Genomic DNA, 20971 nt, shown 5'->3' on the forward strand with positions numbered 1-20971 from the left:
CCTATGCACACTTGCAAGGAGGATCAAAATCACTGAATGCAGTTAAGACTTCTGAATAATTTACTGAATGAGCTTTATATGGCTGCCAGATTCTAGACAGCATCAGGTGTCCTAAGTCTGTGAGGCTTAGGCATACCTAACTATGCAAAGGATGGGCAAAGTACCCAGGTTTCCTCAGGCCAGGGGCAAAGTGACCCTTTAGCTTGGTAGGAAAGTTCCAGGCACAGTGCTGTTCGTCCCCCGCCCCCGAATTTGTGGCAGTACCGGTATTTTTTGGGGGGGGGGACTCTTCCAAATTGGGACACAGTTCTTTTTAGTGTAAACCAAACAATATTATCTCAGAGCTGTAAAATATTAGGATGTCCATAAAAATTTTCAGGGTGCCTTAAAGACTAACCATTCCAAAGAGAGAGCCAAATTAATCTGTTGCAGCAGGAATCTTGGTGGCACCTTAAAGACAAACAACATTTAATTGGGGCACAGACTTTTGGGACTGAGTTAATTCTCTCAGAAGCATGGAATGAACATTTACTTGGCAGAAACATTTACAGTAAGAAGTATAAACAGAATGGGGGGGGGGTGTTCTTATGAATCTGTGGCAAATCATTCAGGTGTGAATCCCTCCCTGCCCAAACGACTGAAGCAAATGAAATTAGTTTCAGGTGGTTAGCCATGCTGGTCTGCAGTAAAACAGCAAGATTTGTGTCCGGTGGTACCTTAAGAGATTGAATAGCTGTAGCACAGTGGTTAAGTGGTTGGATGGCGAATCAACACTCTGCTGGTTTGAATTCTACTATTGCCATGAGCTCAACAGGCAGCCTTGGATAAGCCACTCCATTCCTCTCAAGCCCAGCTCCCCAGCTGTTTTGTAGGGATAATAACAGCACCAAGGGGCATTCTTCTGTCTAAAAGAGTGTTATATAAGTGTAGTTATTATTATTTCCAGGTATGACCTTTTGAGATTGAAAGTATCCGATGAAGTGAGCTTTTACTCTTGAAAGCGCATGGGTGCCACTACTCAGATCTTACTTTACAAATGAAGTTGTTTCAGGTAACGAGAAACCACAAATGCATTTACTGCGTAAATTTTCCTGCCTGTTTTAACAGTTGCAAGGCTGTAACTATCTACTTGGAAATAAAATTGCCCTAGGGAAGAGTTTGTTTACACTTTTTATAGCCCTCTTTCTCAGCTGGACTTGAGGATTACACAGTGCAAGTCAATAGACTGCAAGTCAATACTTCCTTTTAAATGCTTTGAAGGGCATACACTCCATTTAAGGTTATACTGGCAGCCTTACATATCAGGACTTGCTTCTGAGTACAGTTTCAGGTGGGTAGTTGTGCTGGTCTGTAGTAGAAGGGCAAGATTCAGGTCCAGTAGAAACCAACTAGATTTCAAGGGTATGAGCTTTTGAGACTCAGAGCTTCCTTTTTCAGCTCCAAGGAGTGGAATAAGGAAGTGGTACTTATGAGCCAGGTAATGGTAGGAGGGATATTGTAAATTAGAGGTTCAGGAAACTAGCTATAATGCATTTAGTAGTTATCTTGATGGAGCCTAGGTGTGAAATGCAGAAAATTTAACACCTGTAATGCGAGAAAAATCCCATGTCCTGATTCAACCCTGGGGAATCCACTGTTCCCAATTTGCAAATAAACTCAATTTCAGCAATCTGGTGTTATAATTTGGTGTAGTGGTTAAGAATGCAGGACTCTAATCTGGAGATCCGGGTTTGATTCCCCACTCCTCCACTTGAAGCCAACTGGGTGACCTTGGGCTAGTCACAGCTTCCAGGAGCTCTCTCAGCTCCACTGCACTTCACAAGGTGTTTTGTTGTGGGGCTAATAACAACATACTTTGTAATCTGCTCTGAGTGGGTGTTAAGTTATCCTGAAGAGCGGTATATAAATCGAATGTTATTAGTATCGTTGGTCTTTAAGGTGCTACTGGAATCGCTTACTTCTTAGTAAAGCTCCCTGGGGCTTAAGCTTTAAAAAACTATTTACCTGTGAATAAACCTTACTCAACTCAGACGTAGCTTACTACGGTCTAAGCTCGGTCCCCCTAGCAACCAATTTAAATCAATCCGGCTGGGGTCCTGAGGAGACTCCTTGAAGCCCCGCTGAGTTCAACTAGAGCCGGCTCCAGCCCCACCACCCTCCCGCTTCGCCCGCCGGGTCTGAGGCGCCTCCACCCCCCGAGACCAAAACAACCCGCAGCAGCGCCCGCCCCCTCCCGGCCTGGCCAATCAACGTCCGCAAAGGGCAGCGCGGCGGTTGGCCTGCCGTTGGGGCTGGGTGGGCGTGCCCCGGGGAGGAGGCCACGCCCCTCCTCCCCATTCGCCCCCTCCCTCCGGCTCAGGTGAGGCGGGCAAGCGCGGCGCGGCGCGGCGCCGGCCGCCATTTCCTGAACACTTCCCGCAGTGACGGCGCTGCGGCATCACCGCTGACGTGGGGGCGACGCGCGGCTTCGCCCGGCCCAATCCCGACTTCCCCTGTGACGGGGGCGCCACGTATTCGGGTGAGTCGCAGGAGGGGGCGGGGACAAGGCGGGAGCGCGCAAGCCGCCCTGACCTTCCTTTCCCCCCCTTCGCCTCGTTGGAGCCGCTCGCTGCCAGGCGGGAGTCGCTCGGGGGGAGACCGGCCTGGCTCGGGGCAGGGAGAGGGGAAGTGGCGCTCGTGTTCTCCCGGGGGTGAGAGGACCCGGGGCCGGAATGCACGGAGGCCTCGCTACGACTCCAGGAAGGCGGCGGTGCTCCTGCGCATGGACAGAGTGCTCTTGCTCCTATGGCTCTCCTAGGGGGCTGCACGGCTGTTTTTTCGGTCGGGGCGGGAGGGGGGTACTTCTCTTTGCGTGTAATCCTAAGTAGAGTTTCTCCGCTCTAAGCCTGTTGAATTCAATGGGTTTAGGCGGAAGTAACTCTCTTGAGGCTTGCAACTGTGGGATTGTAAAAGCGCACAGTTTTGACTTGCAGGGTGTCCCTAGAGTTGCCAACTCTCGCTTGAGAAATTCCTAAAGATTTGGGGGATGGAGCTGGAGAGGAGAAGGGAGCTCAGCAGGGATGTTTTAGGGGGGGCAGCCGTGTTGGTCGGCAGTAGAACATCAGGATTTGAATCCAGTGCACCTTCGAGACCAACTACATTTTCTGAAAAAGTGAGCTCTGACTCTCGAAAGCTTGCACCCTGAAAATCTTGTTGGCCTTTAAGGTGCTACTGAACTTGAGCCTGCTGTTCAGCAGGGATGCGATGCCATAGAGCCTGACCTCCAAAGCTGCCTTTCCTCCACTGGAACGGATCTCTTTAGTCTGGAGATAAGCTGTAATTCTGGGACATCTCAGGTCCGGCGTGAAGGTTGGCAGCCCTACCTGGGCACCTTTCCTTGGTGGTGGGGGTGGTTCAACTATGCTAGTGCCCTTGGTTTCTCCGTGGAGGTTTAATCTGGGATGCTGCGTGTGCTGATGGGGGTGGTAATTGGTCTTGGTTTGGGACTGTTGCAAAGAAAGAACCATGGGTCCCACAGGCAGTCACAAGGAAAGCAGCAGCATGGCAAAGAAAAGGGGGCTATGTTGTGTGTTTAATCTGGCATTTTTTGGCCAGAAATGGGCTTTCAAACTGACTTGCCGATCGTACAAAGCAAGGTGGATTACTCAGGTCTGATCATAAGCAGCTTGGAAAAGGGCTTCTTGGTGAGGTCTGCCATGGCGGAAAGATGCTTGACCGCTTCCTCTTCTTCTCTGGCCTCTGCAGGAGTAGTTGGAGGGTAGCTCACTGCTGGATCCAGGCATGGCTGGTTTCCGAATCAAACCTGCACCTCAAGTGCTGTGTAGTAGCTGGTATATCTTGGAATGCATGGCTTATGTTATTCCTAGATTGCCTAAAATAATTAGAATCATAGGGTTGGAAGGGACCTCTGGGGTCATCTAGGCCACCCCCCTGCACAATGCAGGAAATTCACAAATATGTCCCCTGCAACTAGTGCATAAAACAGGTGCTGCTTTCAGAATTGGAATCTCCTAGAGTGGATTTGAGCAAGTCATGGCGTCAAAGCCTCAGATGATTACTGAGAAGTGGGAAAAAGGAGATGTGCTGATAACTGAGGTGTAAGATAGCTGTGCATGTTTGCAGGGTATTTACAAAACATGGACTCTTATAGCAATGGACTCTTATAGTTATGTCAAAAAAAAGTACATGGTATCAGTTGCTGTGAGTCCTTGTTAATTATTATGCAGGCTAGGGTAATTATTTTTAATTTTCTTATGGGTTAGAAGTTAACTCCTCCTTGAGTTTAATACTCCTTCTACACAGAAGAATACAGAAAACATAGGGGGGGGGGCTAATGTTGTGGATTAGAAGCCACCAGCTTCAGTGCAGGAGATCTCTAAATAGAAAGATTAGGTGTCAGTTAAAAAGGAGGATCACATGATACAGCAGCAGATACCAAAACTGAGGCTTGTGCATGTGGGCAGAAAGCCTTCTCAGCCCTCTAGTTGCCCTGTATTTAAAGAGCCTTTATCCAAGCAGAAGCCATTCTGCAATCCTACGCATGTCAGCTCAGAAGTGCCACGATAGTCAGTGGGCTTTCTCCCACGTAAGTGTGATTGCAGCCTTAATCTCAAACAACTGGCTTTCTGTCAGTTTTAACAAAACACGCTCAATAAAATTGATCTCGCGTTTGCTTTAGAGTAGTTGCGTCATTTGCCCCCATGTTTTGAATGGGGAAAAGCATGTTAAAATGGTACTGCTGTCCTTGCCCATTATGTGGTGTAATGAAGCTTTTTCTCCATTTCTTAAATACAACCAACTAACTATTAAATGCTCCTATGGCAGTACAAAATAAAATGGAGCAACACGTCACTGTACCAGTTGGTTCTTTAAAGATGAAAAAAATCCTAGAAGCAAGCTTTTAGTTTACACAGAACTCTTTGTGGAGTGGTGATATTTGTGTTTGTGTGTATAATTCCTACATTGCCTACAATAAGTAGTACATAAAACAGGTGCTCCTCTCAGAATTAGAGTCAAAATGTAGACTCGAATGTGATTGCTATAATGCAGGGGTGAATTAATAACAAACACCACCGGATATACCTCTGCCTGTATTGTTCCAGGAATGGGGTAGTAAACTACTCAGCAATCAATCCTTGGTTATTTTGGGGGCCACAGGGGCCACACCTTCCATTCATGTTTCTGGCCGCAGGACAACTGACGTGGTTGGGATTTGAGAATGTATTTGTATATAAGCACTCTGACACACTGTTCTCATGGCTGACGTAGAATACATATAATGGAAGTAGAAACTTTCCGGAGAACATGTCTTATATAGAAAAAAACCTCAATTCTTCAGAGCTAGTTACATATCTCCCTGGAGTCTGCATAATGGGTGTGCTTTTTACTTGGATAGATTTTTATTAACTTAGAATATACAATTAAATAACTGCTCTTCACTATGTGTCTCTGTATTTAACAGCACATGACCAAACTGATGTTATAAGTAGCTCCCTAAGAGAGTTTGATGGAAGAATCACTTATCTTCTGCAGATTGTGATTCATGCTTTTTTCACTGAAATCCACCCTAGGTGGAACAGTTATAGTTGATTCAGAGCAGGAAATTTGATACTGCACCAAAGTGGCTTGTTCCATTTTCATAATCTGAAGTATATGAAATAAAGTATTTATAAAATATAGTAGCCCTGAATCTTAATTGTAGACTTTGACTGTCATAATGAGGAAAAACAGCTTTCCTTGGCCTAGCAGAGATGTGTGGAGATGAAACTGTGCTTCAGGATTTGTTGGTGTTATCAATAAACTATAAACACAAATAAAACTTAATTTGCAGTCTGTACTTTAGCATAAAGTCATTTATAAGTATAATTTTTTTCATTAAGTGATCCGCACGTTACCATGTGTTTCACTGTTTACTTACACATTTACATTCTTTATTAAATGTTTGCATCAAATTCTGGTTAATGCTGTATAAAGCAAGAATCCATGTATGTTCTGAAAAGCATCTTTGTAAAGTACAAAGATGTAAGTAGACTCACAGTCTGGGAAAGCTTGTCAAAATAAAGTTTCCTTTTCCAAATCCTGAGGCTTTTCTTCTCTGTGTCATATTCTTTCTAAATATGTGCTGTTTGCCAGACGTTATTCTGTGATCATATATACAATATAATTTTTTCAAGGAGGCTGCTTTTAAGTTTCACCCTCTTTCCACACATGTGCAAGGTAGATTGTACATGCACGTGTACAGTCTACCATGTGAATTGGTTATCCCCAAATAGTTTTTGCCTAGTAAGATATTTTCCTTAGAATCATTAAAAGCAACCTTGATGTGGTAGCTGTCTCTTGCGCAATGGACACAATATTTGGTTCCGGGGCTTTTTTTCTGGGAAAAGGTGGTGGAACTCAGTGGGTTGCCCTCAGAGAAAATGTACACAAGGCTGGTGGCCCTGCCTCCTGATCTCCAGAGGGGAGTTTAGATTGCCGGTGTGGAGGGCAATCTAAACTCTCCTCTGTCTGGAGATCAGGGGGTGGGGTCACTGGCCATGTGACCATTTTCAAGAGGTTCCGGAACTCCGTTCCAGCTGGAAAAAAGCCCTGTTTGGTTCTCAATTTGGATTTTACATAAATCACCAGATACTACATGAAACAGAAATCTTGATTCTTATTGTGATTTTTCTATTTCTGATAAGACCGATAAGATTCCATTTTACAAGGAATGTAAATACTTGTACATATAGATCTGAAGTGATGAATCCATACCCACAGCCTGCATCGTATTTTAAGTACCCTAGATTTTTGTTCGGGGAGTAAAAACATTATCCAAAATAGCAATCTCCAGTACTGTCTTGTACAAAAACTTTGAAGATGGAGATTAACAACTGTATAATGTTAAGTAGATGTCAAAAGTTGGGTTTTGATGCCTAATATATGCATGATTCTTACAAAGCCTTGTCTGTCTTGGGGCCAAATTAAATGGGTTGGCGTCCCTGGGTGTGGGGCCCCCTGAAGCTGTTTTGGCACCTGGAAAGGCGCAGGGTGAGGGGGAAGAGCTTTGTGCTGTGGGCCTAATGAGGATTGGGTCTTTGTGGCATTTTAAAATCACTTTAAAATAGTGATTGACAACTTCCTTACGGCATCCACAAGGATACAGTCATGTTTAGTTTGGCCGTTGGTCCGTTCCATTTCAGGAAGTTCCACCCAATGCTTTATTGCTAACGAAAAATGGATGGAACAGCAGGATTTGGGTTCAGTTGCACCTTAAGAGACAAGGTTTTTAGGGTATAAGCTTTTGAATGTCTGAGCTCTGACTCTGGAGAACTTGTGCCCCCAAAATCTTGTTGGTTTCTAAGGTGCCACCAGACCCAAATCGTGCTGTTCTTCTGCAGACCAACATGGCTACCTACCTGAAACGACCTTCGTAAGGTTTACAGTAGTTGTACGGGCTTTGCAAAACATGGGTATGTATCCAGCCAGCTTCTCCACTGTTGAAAAGGGGATAAGGAAGTCTCCTTTGAGCACCAGAAAGTCTGGGCCATGGATCATGGGGCCTTTGCGGACAAAGGGCATGTGTGAAAGGTGCTACAATACAGAGAGGAATCTGGTGAGATTTAATTTTAAAAAGTTGGGTGAAGCAGTTGTAGAACAGAGACCTCTTGTTTGGTTTATTGGCCTACAGCTCTCAACTGATTGACACTGCAATCCCAAAGATAACCCAGTTAATCTAAATGAAATTAGATTCTGCATAGGATTGCACAAAGAAGTGTCTAAAACTAAAACACTGAAGGCCTCTGCTTTGCTTCTCTCATCTAATGTCAACATTTTCTTTTAAAACTATTCTTATAGCCCAGGGGAGCCTGATCTTGTCAGATCTTGGAAGCTAAGCAGGGCCAGCCTTGGTTAGTAATTGGACTTCTAATGAAGACCAGGGCTACAGAGGCAGGCAATGGCAAACCACCTCTGTTAGTCTCTTGCTATGAAATCCCCACTAGGGGTCACCGTAAGCCAGCTATGACTTGAGGGTACTCTCTACCACCATAAGGCTGGGAACCATTAATATCAGTATTTTGAAGTGTATTTACATTTTATTATGGGTTTTGGTATTAACAGATTAGCAGAAAGTGAGACTCCAGCTTCTACAAGCTGCTGGTGGTTTGCTCAGCGCTACTACTAGCTGCAGGAGCCCCGTGGCACAAAGTGGTAAGCTGCAGTACTGCAGTCCAAGCTCTGCTCACGACCTGAGTTCCATTCCTGGTGGAAGCTGGGTTCAGGTAGCCGGCTCAAGGTTAACTCAGCCTTCCATCCTTCCGAGGTCGGTAAAATGAGTACCCAGTTTCCTGGATGTAAAGTGTAGATGACTGGGGAAGGCAATGGCAAACCACCCCGTAAAAAGACTGCCAAGAAAACGCCGTGATGCGACGTCCCCCCATGGGTCAGTAATGACTCGGTGCTTGCGCAGGGGACTACCTTTTACCTACTACTAGCTGCACACTAGCTGAAGGGAGAGGTTGAGTTTGTTCCAGGATGTGATCTCTGTTCATCTGAAAAAACAGTCAGGCCCACAAAATATGCCACAACAGTTGGTCATGTATTCTACAGCGTGTCCCAGAGTCTTCTACAGTTCATGGGGATTATATGGGACATGAACAAGGGTCTTGAGCAAACATCTCAAAAGCGTTTCTGAAGGGTAGAACATTTTGAAAACCACAGCCATGAAGCACAAAAGTGCCAAAAATTGGACTCTGCCAGATGTGGCATCACACAACACGCCTTGCATCACATTGACGTCTTGAAAGGTCTTGACACATGATGCCCTTCATTCAGAGCTATGGCAGATTTTTTTCTCCCTTTGCTGTTTTGATGTGCTAATGCTTTCATATTTATCAAATCTTTTCTGAGTGTGTAAGAATGAACCCTTTCCTCCCTCTCTGTAAAACTCTTCTGCTCCGTTCTCTAGTGAACCTTCTGTACTGTGTTTGTAACGCTGTGGGTGTTGGTTGCCATGGTGGTATTATGACATCACAAGCTGAACATAACTTCACTGCAAGGTTCACTCAAAGGGAGCGTGGTCTGAAGAAGGAGGAAGTCCTTTTAATAAACACATCAGACATAATGAGCAAGTGTGGCAAAAAACAGCATGCAAGAATTAACATAAGGTAGTCATTGTACACTTAACTGTTCTAATTAAATTATGGTTCTGCATTACTTGAGTATATTCTGTTGTTCTGGTACCTCTGCTCCTGTGGAATGCAGCTAAGCACATATTGTATAGATGTTAAAATGTAGAAAGTTATTTCTCTGTCGGCTTGGGCCAGTTCAGCATCTTGAATTTGACCTTTGTTATGCTTGGAATTCGGTAGCAGATTTTGGTTATTTCCTGGGAGACAGGGTACCCTGAACACTTCAAAAAATTACAAATTTTAAGGCCAGGATATCAAGGAGTGCACATGTCTGGCAAGCTGGATCCATGTACATTGGCCATCCACAATATGTTTGTATTCAGTTCGCCATTGAAGACGCAGCCTATTTGTTGGGACGATGACTGCACTGCGGCTTGTTCACCACTTTCTAAGTTTTTGTTTTGCAGACCGGAAGTGCAGCTTCCTTTTCATCTTGCAGTAAACTAAATGTACCGCTGAATAGTTTTGTCTATAAAAACCGAGCAGTAGGAACCCTTCAGAGCTTTAAGGATGAAAAAAGACCAATTCACCACTCTCAATATGAACAGCCAATAACTATAGCTTTGTGCTGTGTTACAGAACATGGATAAAGTTTGGCCTTGAAGAATGAGCTCATGAGGTTGGATCCAAACAGCATTTCTGTTGGTGAAAAGGAAGGGGAGGTTTTCTTTGGCCACCAGAAGAGATTATGTGGAGAACCATGGGACCTGATAGACGTAACTTATATTGCATAGGGGCTGTAGTATGGAAGGGAATTGAGTGTTACGGAGTGAAAACGCTGGCTGAATCCAACACATGTTCTTGAGAAACTTTTCATTGGACTGACACAGACCGTGGAGATAATTAAAAGCAGGATGGGGAACTGGAGAGGAATAATAATGAAGTGGCATAGGATAATAATAATAACAAGAACAGCAGCAGCATTTGATTTATATACAGCCCTTCAGGACAATTTAATTCCCACTCAGAGTGGTTTACAAAGTATGCCATTATTATCCCCACAACAAAACACCATATGAGGTGGATGGGGCTGAGAGAGCTCCAGAGAACTGTGACTAGCCCAAGGTTACCTAGCTGGCTTCAAGAGGAGGAGTGGGGAATCAAACCCGGCTCTCCAGATTAGAGTCCCACACTCTTAACCACTACACCAAACTGGCTCTATGGATCAGGTGGTCTCTCAATGTTTTCCTCTCCCTCTGCTGCGTGTTAATGCTTAGCTTCAGAATCCTTGGACACCAATGGAGCTAATAGAAATCTGCACAAGAAGGCACCTAAGCAAAAAGAAGGGATTGAACTTTTTTGTGTACACCACCTCTTTGTCTCTACATGCTTTGGTATCTTTCACGTGGTCAGACTTGGAAGGATCAGATCTGGCAGTCATGCATGCTCATCTGAATATGACATATCCAAATCGCTTTGATTTTGGTGTGCCTCTTCAGCAGGTGCAGTCTAAAACATGTGGCTTAGTGTCCTCTAGGATGTTGCAATGGCTTGTGGGGCACACTTCTTGGATTGCACTCTGGCATTTCTGAAAAAAATGCCACTCCAAAGGATTGCACTGGTTGCTCACACAGTAAAGCTGGGCATTTCAGCTTACAGGCTGGCTTCCTACAGTGAGCATGGCTTTGTCCTGAAGGATAAGGCTTATCAGCTCTTTCACAGGCTACTTAGAGCATCCTGGCTGGACGCGATGCTGTCATTTACTTTCACATGACCTGTCGTGCCCTTAGGTATAATTGAGCTACCTGTGACAATTGTTGCTTCTGATCCTTGACAACACCTAGACTAATCCTTTTATTTTTTGATTTATTTTAAAAAAATCTTTTATGTTTGTATAATTCAAGTAATGTACAAGCTAAAGACAGTATAATACACAATTTCCAAAGAGAGTATCCCACTTTTTAATTAGACATGTTGAAAGAGAATTGACTTGGATGAACCAAAAGGCATTTTTTCCTGTTGCTTGAAGTTATTAAGACAAGAAAAGGAAGTAATAGACTGACGAGCATCCTTAAGAAGGGCATTTAAGAATTAGAGCATCACACTAGAAGTACTTTTTCTGACCACCAGAAGATCCTACAACTGGAAAAGACTCCTAAAATGAAGTGTTGCCTGTAGAGTGTAAAACAGAGGGAGGACATTTGTATTTATTATTTATTTATTATTTATTTATTTTATTTTTAACCCGCCCTCCCCGCAAGCGGGCTCAGGGTGAGGTACAACGTTGATTAAAATACAACTTAAAATCAATTATAAAAACAGATAAAAAACTGTGCCCCTTTCGGGGCAACCAGCGGGAGTGGACTCTCCATACCCCTTGTAGAGGGAGACCAGTGGAAGGCTCAGCAGTGATGAGCTAAAATTAGCCTCCACCATATGCCTGGTGGAACATCTCTGTCTTACAGGCCCGCCTAAATGATACGAGATCCTGGTGGGCCCGAGTGTCCTCGGACAGAGAGTTCCACCAGGTTGGGGCCAGGACCAAAAAGGCCTTGGCCCTGGTAGAGGCCAGCCGAGCCTCCCTAGGGCCAGGGACCACCAGTAGATGTTTTCCAATTGAACGGAGTGCTGTTTGGGGCACATACAGGGAAAGATGGTCCCTTAGGTATGCTGGTCCCAGTCTGTTTAGGGCAGGGGTGGCCAAACTGCGGCTCGGGAGCCACATGTGGCTCTTCTAGACATGTGCGGCTCCTGGAGGTCTCTAAGTATCGCCGTGGCCATACATTTTATTTTAGTTTATTTCCCTCCCTTTCCTTCTTTCTTTCCACGTCTTTCCCTCCCTTTTCCTTCCTTCTTTCCCTTCCTTCCTTGTCTTTCATATTTTCAGTAAAAATGTTGGGGTTGCTAGGTCTGACTCAGAAAATACCTGGGGACTTTGGAGGTGAAGCCTAGCAAGGATGTGACATCACTTTTGTGTTGTCACTTCCAAGTCAAAGGTCAGGTGATGGTTCTTCCCAAGCTCCACCTCTTCCAATGATGTCACTTCCAGCATACTGCAGCAAAACCCCACCCCTTCTTGTGATGTCACTTTTAGGACACTCCCCCAAACCTGCCTCTTCATCTGAAGTAACTTCAATGCATCATGTCTTGTGGCTCTCAAACATCTGACGTTTATTCTATGTGGTTCTTGGTTTAGGGCTTTATAGGTCAAAACCAACACCTTGAACTGGACCTGGAATTCTACTGGGAGCCAGTGAAGCTGCTGCAAGATAGGCGTAATGTGTGTCTACACAAAGCTCCAGTTAGGACGCACACAGCAGCATTCTGGACCCGTTGAAGTTTCTGGATCAAGCCCAAGGGCAGCCCTGCATAGAGCGAGTTACAGTAGTCTAACCTGGAGGTGACCGTTGCATGGATCATCGTCATTAGGTCCTGGGCTGATAGGGCGCCAGTTTCCGGACCTGCTGAAGGTGGAAAAAGGCCGCCCGAGCCACAGCCGCGATCTGGCCCTCCATAGACAAGGAGGAAGGGTGGAGGTCAGGGCTTTTTTTTCAGCAGGAATGCAGTGGAATGGAATTCCAGCACCTCTCATGTCCGGTGGCCCCGCCCACTGATCTGCAGGAAACAGCCATTTTGTAAGGGGGCCCATGTGTTTCTCCCTCATTTCCCTCTCGAGAGTACCACCACCTCTTTTCCCAGAAAAAAAGCCCTGGTGGAGGTGACTTTCTTTCATATACTTGAAGTTTCTTACTTTATGTGCCAAAATTGTAAATAGAAAACAAAACATTAAGATCTGCAGTAAATTTGTCTTAAAAGAAGTGAATCGATTCATGTGCTATCTATGCATTTTTCTCCCTTATTTTAATTTTAGGCAAATGACCATGGAAGCAGGCGAGTCGCAACAAGATGGCAGCACAGCAGATTCTGTGGCTGAAAGTGATTCTGCCAATATACAGTCTCTATCTGGCCAAAGTCAGATTTCTACTATAGCTCAGGTAACTTTAAATACAGTATTTAAAGTTCCTAATAGCTAGGTACTGCGGGTAAATTAAAAAACACACAGACACACATTTGTTATCTACCTTTTAAAGTCTTGCCCTTCCTGCCAAGGAGCTCAGAGCTATGTATGTGGTTCTCCCTTCTCCATTTTATCCTCACAACAGCCTTCTGAGGCAGGTTGGAGTGAGAGAGCCCAGTGTCATCTAATGAGGTTCATGGAAGAGTAGAGGTTTTAACTGTGGTCTCCCAGTCCTCAGTGTGGTATAGTGGTTATAGTGTTGGATTAGGATCTGAGAGAGCCCGGTCAAAGCCTTACTATGTGCCATGGCAGCTTGCTGGGGGACCTTGTGCCAGTTGCACACTCTCAGCCTAACCTACTTCACAGGGCTGTTGCAAAGATAAAATGGAGGAGGGGAGAATATTGCAAGACACTTTGAGTTCCAAGTGGGGATAAAGGCAGGGAATAAATGATGGAAGTAACTAAAAAATTGTAACTACTAGATGAAACTGGTTTAGTGCTAGCCTGTGGATTTAAATCCAGTGGGCTGATAGTGTGTCATGGACAGAGAACTGAATTTGAATCACACAAACCTTGGTTCAGTTTTCCATTTAGCTGTGGCCTTGGGCCAGTTGGGTCACTCATCCTAACATTACATCACAGTTGCTGTGAGAACAAAATGAGATAACCTCATGGACGCAACCCTGAGCTCCTTGGAGAGCGTGGGATGCAAATATGAATAATTCAGGGAAATGGACATTATTGTAATCCAAGGTCCTGTGATGAAGCATGTAATTGACATGAAAAATGACAAAGCTGTAGTATCATACCGCCTCTGTTAGATTCTTGCTAAAAAGTTACCAGTCTGCTGCCTTGGCAATAAAGAGTGTGTGTGTGTTTGTAAAGTACAAAACCCACTTTTGCTCCACCTTTTGAGTTGCTTAGAAACTACCTAATTCTGATTTATAAATAGCCGTCTTTAATACAAATTATTTATAATCCCTTCTGGCAGCCATAATTCTAAATGATAATTCTATATAATATGATGATTTACTGAGTTTTCTACTTAACTGGCTGGTTGTAATCCAGAACCCATAACAACAAGAGCCTTTGGGTTATAGTGGATCTAGCATTTCTGCTAGAGAAGCAAGTTAATTCAGCTGCAAAAAAGGCTTTCTTCCAACTCAATCTAGCCCAGAAGATGGTCCCCCTGGTGGCATGGCTGATCTGGCCACCTGGATCTACACCAGGGTAACATCAAGACTAGACTATTGTAATGTACTCTGCAGACAGCTCCCCTCAAAGTCAGCTTGGAGACTCCAGTGGGTGCAGAATGTGGCCACTCATTTATTATAAGGCGCTAGAAGGAGCATGCATATTAGTCCCATTCTGTATTGGCTACCCATCAGTTTACCAGGTTCAGTTCAAACTTTTGGCTATCACAGGCAAAGCTCTTCAGGGTTTTGGTCTCGTATCTGCAGGATTGTCCTCTCTCTGTGCTCCATCATGGCAGCTTCGTTCATCTGAACTGGGTGCCACCTGTCTGTAGGTACCTCCCTGCAAATGGCAAAATCAACAACTGCCTATACATGTGCATTCTCTGCTGTGTCTCCCACTTTATGGAATGGCCTGCCTGATGAAATCCTAAGGTCTCTCTGTCCTGCCTTACTGCAAAATAGACAAATTCATTATTCAGGAGGATTTTTTTACACAGGTAGGAGGGCTGTACTTTAAGGAAATGGTTCATAGAGATGCTTTGGTAAAGGGACATGAACAGCAGGCTATATTACTAAGTACTATATGTTGCTGTAAGTTTGCTCCTTCTGGGTAGCTTCTGCGTCATTTAATATGCCATGTTTAATTGCTTGTGCTTTGTTTCAGCATTGGTTCAGCTCTGTATTGGATCTTGTTTTCAAATTTCTGCAATCCATAACCTATTGTATTGTTTATTGAATGCCCCAGCCATTGATCACTTTGACTAATACTGTCTAATCCGCCTTGAGTCTCAGTGAGAAAGATGGACTATAAATAATGTAAATAAACCGGCCGATGAAAGTCTGCAGGTGTGGGTGTTTTCCCATCTGTAGTCAGCATTATGAAAGATTTACCCCACGTGAGACATCCTTGCTAGATTATAGTCATTGTCTTTTCCAACAGAAAGATTGATTTTAGTGGTTCACCTTTTGGCTTTTCTTTGTGCACGTTCATGCAGATGCGTGCCCTCTAGACTATTGTCAGTAAGAATATAGTCCACTTTCCAGCCTGGCTCAAATTCACACTAAAATAAACTGGATGTAAAGAAGAAAACCTTCCTTCCACTGCCTCTCATTCTGAGGCCAAAGAAACTTCTGCTCGGGTTCTTCATCTGGCACAAAGGAATACCCCAGGAGTGCAGAGTTCCACACCAATGGCTAGAAAGAATTGTTGACAAAGTGACATGTGGCTTCTGTGAGCTTGGATGGAACACTGAGAATCTGATAGAGTGACAGCCAAAGTAAAGTTTACTGAGGGGAATAATACAAATCACTGGACATGACAATTAGAAAATGTGCAGTAAAACCATAAGCAGCGTTGCACCCTTCTAAGCCCTTCGGTGGACTTAGAAGGGTGTAATTCTCTTTAGGGTTGCACTGTCAAGCTGTGAAAAGAATATCAAGCATTCCTTATAATACATAATGTTGAAAAGTTCACTAAAAAGCCAAATATTCCAATCATGCATACACACAGAACAACATACTCCATTTAAAAAGCGGGAAACAGCCAGAAAGACTGATACTAACAAAGGTGTCTAGGAGGTATCCATACAAGTCCAGTAAGGGTCTGATGTCCCAGTGTCTTGGTAGCTGATAATCCAAAAAGGTGGTTGAAAGAGGAAAAGGGGGGGCCTCGCATCTTATTGTAGTCTAAGAGAAGGTAGCAAGATAGAGATCGGTCAGATTTCAACTGCAGCTGATGCAGCAGCAATGAAACAGAGAGAGCATACAGTTTGAGGAAGATTCTGGTGCCATTTATAGGACAAGAGGCTTGATTCGAGACGGGTATGTTTCCAGGCAAGGAGAGGTATGTCTGGAAGCAGTCTTGATTCCGCACACATTGGATAATGCACTTTCAACGCACTTCATCAATCGTTTGAGGTGGATTTTTTGTTCTGCACACAAAAAAATCTGTTCCAAATGATCTATAAAGAGGATTGGAAGTGCATTATCCAATGTGTGCAGAATCACTCGGTTTCCTTATTGATCTGGGACTTTTGAAAACAGTTCAAATATTCCAAATTACATTATAGGGACAATTGAACTTGCGCGGATTTCATTTCCACCATGAACTGACTAGGCAGCCCTAGGCAAAGTGCTCTCGGACCCTGTTTCCAGTTGACAATAAAGGCAGGAAAAGCTGTCCCTGATGTGTTAGCAGCAACAAGGGAGATTGAGGCACACGAGAACAGCATTCACGCGCCCTGTCCCTGCGTTGCTCACAGTTGGACTACCTGTTCCATCGACTGCAGCCTGGCAACGTTCCTCCCCCCTGATACCTGATCTGTGGCTGAGGGGTGCACGTGCATGTCTTGCTAAAAAGAGGGGTGGAATACTGGAGCTGAGCATTGCTATTTTGAAGGTGGCACAATACTCCATCCCCTCCCCAATTGGCTACAAGCAGAGCATGCCGAGGCTTTGGTGCTGCTGGTCCAGTGATTCCTTTTTAAATTTTCCTTTAATCTGGTTTAAAATGGAAACGTGGAAGCTCCCAAATGAAGTTGGGCTGTGCAGTGTGTCAGGTTCTGCCCTAGGCGCCACCCTGTGAGCCGCCAGCCTGCCTGACTTCCACCTTAAAGGACCTTCAGGGAATATGCGGGATCCCAGTCTGTGGAAGGAGGAGGGGTATATCTCACCTTCACACCCTCTCAGTCCACTCACAGGTCTGCTCATCCTGACATTGTCCTGGCTGCCTTCCATGGCAGCTGTCCTCATCCAGTCCTGCCATTCTCTCATTCCTTCTTTCTCACTCCTACACAACCCACCACACCCTGTGGGTGGACTTCCCTTATATCCTGTCTCTCATTCCAGGCTCCACCTGCCAGGCCACACCCCTCTTTTGCCTCCTAGCATTGGCCTAGGCTGCCTCAAGCAGTTGCACCTGGGGTAGCTAGTTTGGCTGCGTTGGACAGCTACAGCTGTGCTCTCTTGGCTGGCTGCCAAGCCTCCTGCTGCTTCCAGCTGCTTCAGCTGGTCTCTATTATTCCTTTCCTCCCTGTTTGCAGCTTGTGGCATGGCCCTGTGCTGCTTGTGTTGTCCTGCTGGTAAGGTAGTTGTCTGGCTGGCTGATGGCTGGCTGTCCCTATTTCTTGTGCCTTCTCCGTCTGCCATGGCCCCCTCCTGGCTGTCCTTACTTCCTCTGGCAGGGCTCTTAGCCTCCCACTGGAGGGTGGGGCTGGCTGGCTTCCACCTGCTCCTTCTGACCCTCTGGGGCTTGGGTGCTTCTTTCTCTCCCTTGGGTGCTGGCAGGTTCTGGCCCTGGGGGTCTGTTGGGGCAGCTGGGCAGCTGCCTCCCGGCTGTCTCCTGTCCCCTTCTCCTGGCAAGTCTGGGGGTTGAGCCACTGACTCCGGACACAGTGTTCTCACCAAGGAAAAATCCCCATGTGGAAACAGCCAAGGGTACAATAACCCAGTGCACTGTATCCTATCTCTCCACGAAAAGCTTGTGAGCAGCTCATGTCATTGTAACATTAAAATAAAATCAGCCAGATAAAATCAAGTGCGTCAGATAAGGACCACTGTGTTATACAGCAATTATATAAAATACTAAAAAATATTGAATTATGTTACCAGGTGGTTGTAAGGATTACTGAGAGACCTTAATTTATTTGAATACTAAGAAGTATTTTATAAAATATTGTTGCTTCTGTTGTTATACTTTGAGAGTATGCCATGCAGCCTTTGGGTTTTGTCTCCTTCCTGGTCTTAAACAAACACTTTAGGAGCTGGGTCTGACGTACTTTTAAATGCATTCTTTGTCTGTTGAATGAAACGCAGCATTGAATGTTAAGTACCAACCAGTCTGGAATCCTGAACATAGGCCGCTGCCTGCTGAGGAGACTGAATACCCGTTTATCTGAAACGAACTGGCCCTGACCGAAGCGGGCGGTGTGCGTCTGACCATTTCTGGCATCATTGTAGGCAAGGCTGTAAAACTTGGCTTCCCAGGTTGCTAAATGGTTCTGCAGATTGTCTGCTGCTAGTAAATGAGAGCCTGTACAAGTATTCAGATGCCAGTGCCGTAGCCGATTCCCCCCCCTCCCCATTGCACTGACGTCAGCCTTGCCAGAGCTACTGCTATCAGTACATGAGTAATCTAGCAAACATCTATGAATGTGAGAATGCTTCAGTAATTTAGGGAATGGGAAACAGTGCAGCCTTACAATATAGCGATTAAAAAGGTGACAAAACAAACCCAATCACTCTCATTCTTTATGTTTCAATTTAGTTTAAATTGCTATATTAATAATGTTGTGCTTTCCTGAAAGAAAAAAAATGGATGATGGCAACAAAAACCAGGGCCTCTCAGAGACTCTTTCCAGGCACTGAGATATTACCATATAGGCTTTCAGTCTCATGTAGCTGTAGCCTGGATTTGCTATCTATGACATGAACTTACTCTTTGTGCTTGTCCCAGCTTTTTAAAACAATTTTTTTTTTTGCATTCCTTATCCTGGCCCTACATGGGTGTGACCTTGTTTCAGCCTGCTTTTCATAATGCAGACGACATGACGTACTGCTTTAATCATTGCCACCACGACTTTTTCAACCAAGCATGTTACGATAGGCACTGTCAGGGATGTGTCCATGCAGCAGTAGGTTTTTCCTGCTGTCCCCCTCAATATTAACTACTACCTCATTTGGTACAGCCCAGCCAGCTTTCAGTCACAGTGTAAGCTTGATTCACTGTTCTCATCCTCCATTCCAGAAACAAGGAGGAGTAGCCATTGCCACTGGAACCAGGCCAGGCAAGCCTGAGCCAGAGCTAGGGTTGCCAGTCTCCAGGTGGTGGCAGGAGATCTCCTGGAATTACAACTGATCTCCAGGTGACAGAGATCAGTTCCCCTGGAGAAAATGGCTGCTTTGGAGGGTGGACTCTATGGCATTATGCCCCATCGAGGCCCCTCCCTTCCACAAACTTTGCCCTCTCCAGGCTCCATCTCCAAAATCTCCAGGAAATTCCCAACCTGGATCTGGCAACCCTAGCCAGAGCAGGGCTGGACAGAGTCCATCCACCACAGGGGGTGCAATGCAGATAGGCTTGCCAAGCTCTAGGTGGGACCTGGAGATCTCCCGAAATCACATCTGATATCCACACTACAGACGTCTATTCCCCTGGAGAAAATGGCTGCTCCAGACAGTGGACTCTATGATATTATACCCCACAGAGGCCCCTCCCCCAAATCCCAACCTCCCCAGGCTCCAACCCCCCAACTCCAGGAATTTCCCAACCCAGAGTTGGCAACCCTAAGTGCTGATGTCTCCCTGCCCACATTGTTCTCCCTCTGGAGGTTTGAGCTGGTATTGACTTTCCCTCATATCTGAAGAGGAAACTAGCCTGAGGGACCCAGGCTGGGCTATTTGGCCTAACCCAATAATTCAGTCATTAAGAGAAGCCCAGCTCTGTGGATATTAAAGAGGTAAATATTATGATACATATTTATGGTGTGAAGCCATTTCAGAGAGCCTTTTAGGAAATCAAACGCTTCAAAGAAAAGCAAGTGATTCTGAAAATCAACAAGAGTTGCCCTCCATCAGAAGCGGGCCTTAAATGAAAAGTGTAAGAGAGCACTCCTAGTCTACTTAAAGGCAAGTCCTCAATGGGGCTTACTCCTAGGAAACTGTTTTTAGGATTATGGCCTACAAAAACCTTAGTTTCTGGGATGGGGCAAGGGAGAAGGAGTGAAAGATTATAATGGACAATTAAAATGTTGCGCATGTGAGGAACAGCAGTGAGTGTGATACCATTCTTTTGTTGAAATAGGCAAGCCTGCTGTACTTTTAAAAAATAGGGAGTACCTCTCGGGTCAGAGGTAGGACTCCTTCCCATGACGCTATGTGTGACTGAATTTTAATTTGTGTCAAGTAATGTGGGAATGTATTTCTGTAAATGGTATTTGCATTTCTATGATCTCGGGTGTGAGCTAATACACCATCACCATTTTATTTCTGTCATGTTGGAGCTGTTGTTCAGTTTGATGTACATCTCCTAACATACTAGATAAGCAAGATAAACAAGGCCTGACAGTTCTCAAGGACTCAGTAATTTCATAGAACAGGCATCTAATATGGAAGTGAACGGTTGCTGGTTTTTTCGTTTATGAAGCATATTCCTAGGGTTGTCAGGTAGGGCCTGGAGATCTCCCAGAATTATAACTGATCTCCAGGCTACAGAGATCAGTTCCCCTGGCGAAAATGGCTGCTTTGGAGGGTGGATTCTATGGCATTACACCCCAGTGAGGTCTAAGGTTGCCAGGTCTTCTTACCCTCTCAGAGAACAGGGGGATCTGGCACTCATCTTTCCCTCTGCATCATGCGCATGCTTTGCGTGACGCAATGACATTACTTCTGGGAGTAACATTATTGTGCAGGCTTCAGGAGCACTCCCACCCCCATTTGGGGCCCAAATTGGCCCAGCGCAAAGTGTGGGAGTGCTCCTGGGGCTTGTGCAATGCCATCACTCCTGCCGCGCTGCACTGGGAGCACGTCTGGGAGGCCTGTTCCCCCGCCATTTCTTCCTGCCAGCCACCTGTGGTGGGGGGCAGAGGGTGGGAGCAGGGGATACCCTGCCCTCACAGGGGAACCTGGCAGCCCTACTAAGGTCCCTTCCC

The 20971-nt window shown here is 45.2% G+C and overlaps 1 protein-coding gene across 3 annotated transcripts in view; it reads left to right on the top strand.

The window, feature by feature from the left end:
• The first annotated feature begins 2411 nt into the window (after positions 1–2411).
• The window catches only part of CREM (cAMP responsive element modulator), a 37546-nt gene continuing 18986 nt past the window's right edge, over positions 2412–20971 (top strand). For 2 of the 3 annotated variants that reach the window (XM_054991126.1, XM_054991125.1), the window contains exons 1-2: positions 2412–2518; positions 12982–13105. In XM_054991126.1, the coding sequence (XP_054847101.1) occupies positions 12986–13105 (120 nt within the window). In that variant the 5' untranslated portion in view covers positions 2412–2518; positions 12982–12985. Of the gene's footprint in view, positions 2519–12981; positions 13106–20971 lie in introns of those variants that run through there. The other variant, XM_054991127.1, reaches the window with a different exon arrangement.

The sequence above is a fragment of the Eublepharis macularius genome, chromosome 11, assembly GCF_028583425.1.
Source record: "Eublepharis macularius isolate TG4126 chromosome 11, MPM_Emac_v1.0, whole genome shotgun sequence".
NCBI classification, from domain to species: domain Eukaryota; kingdom Metazoa; phylum Chordata; class Lepidosauria; order Squamata; family Eublepharidae; genus Eublepharis; species Eublepharis macularius.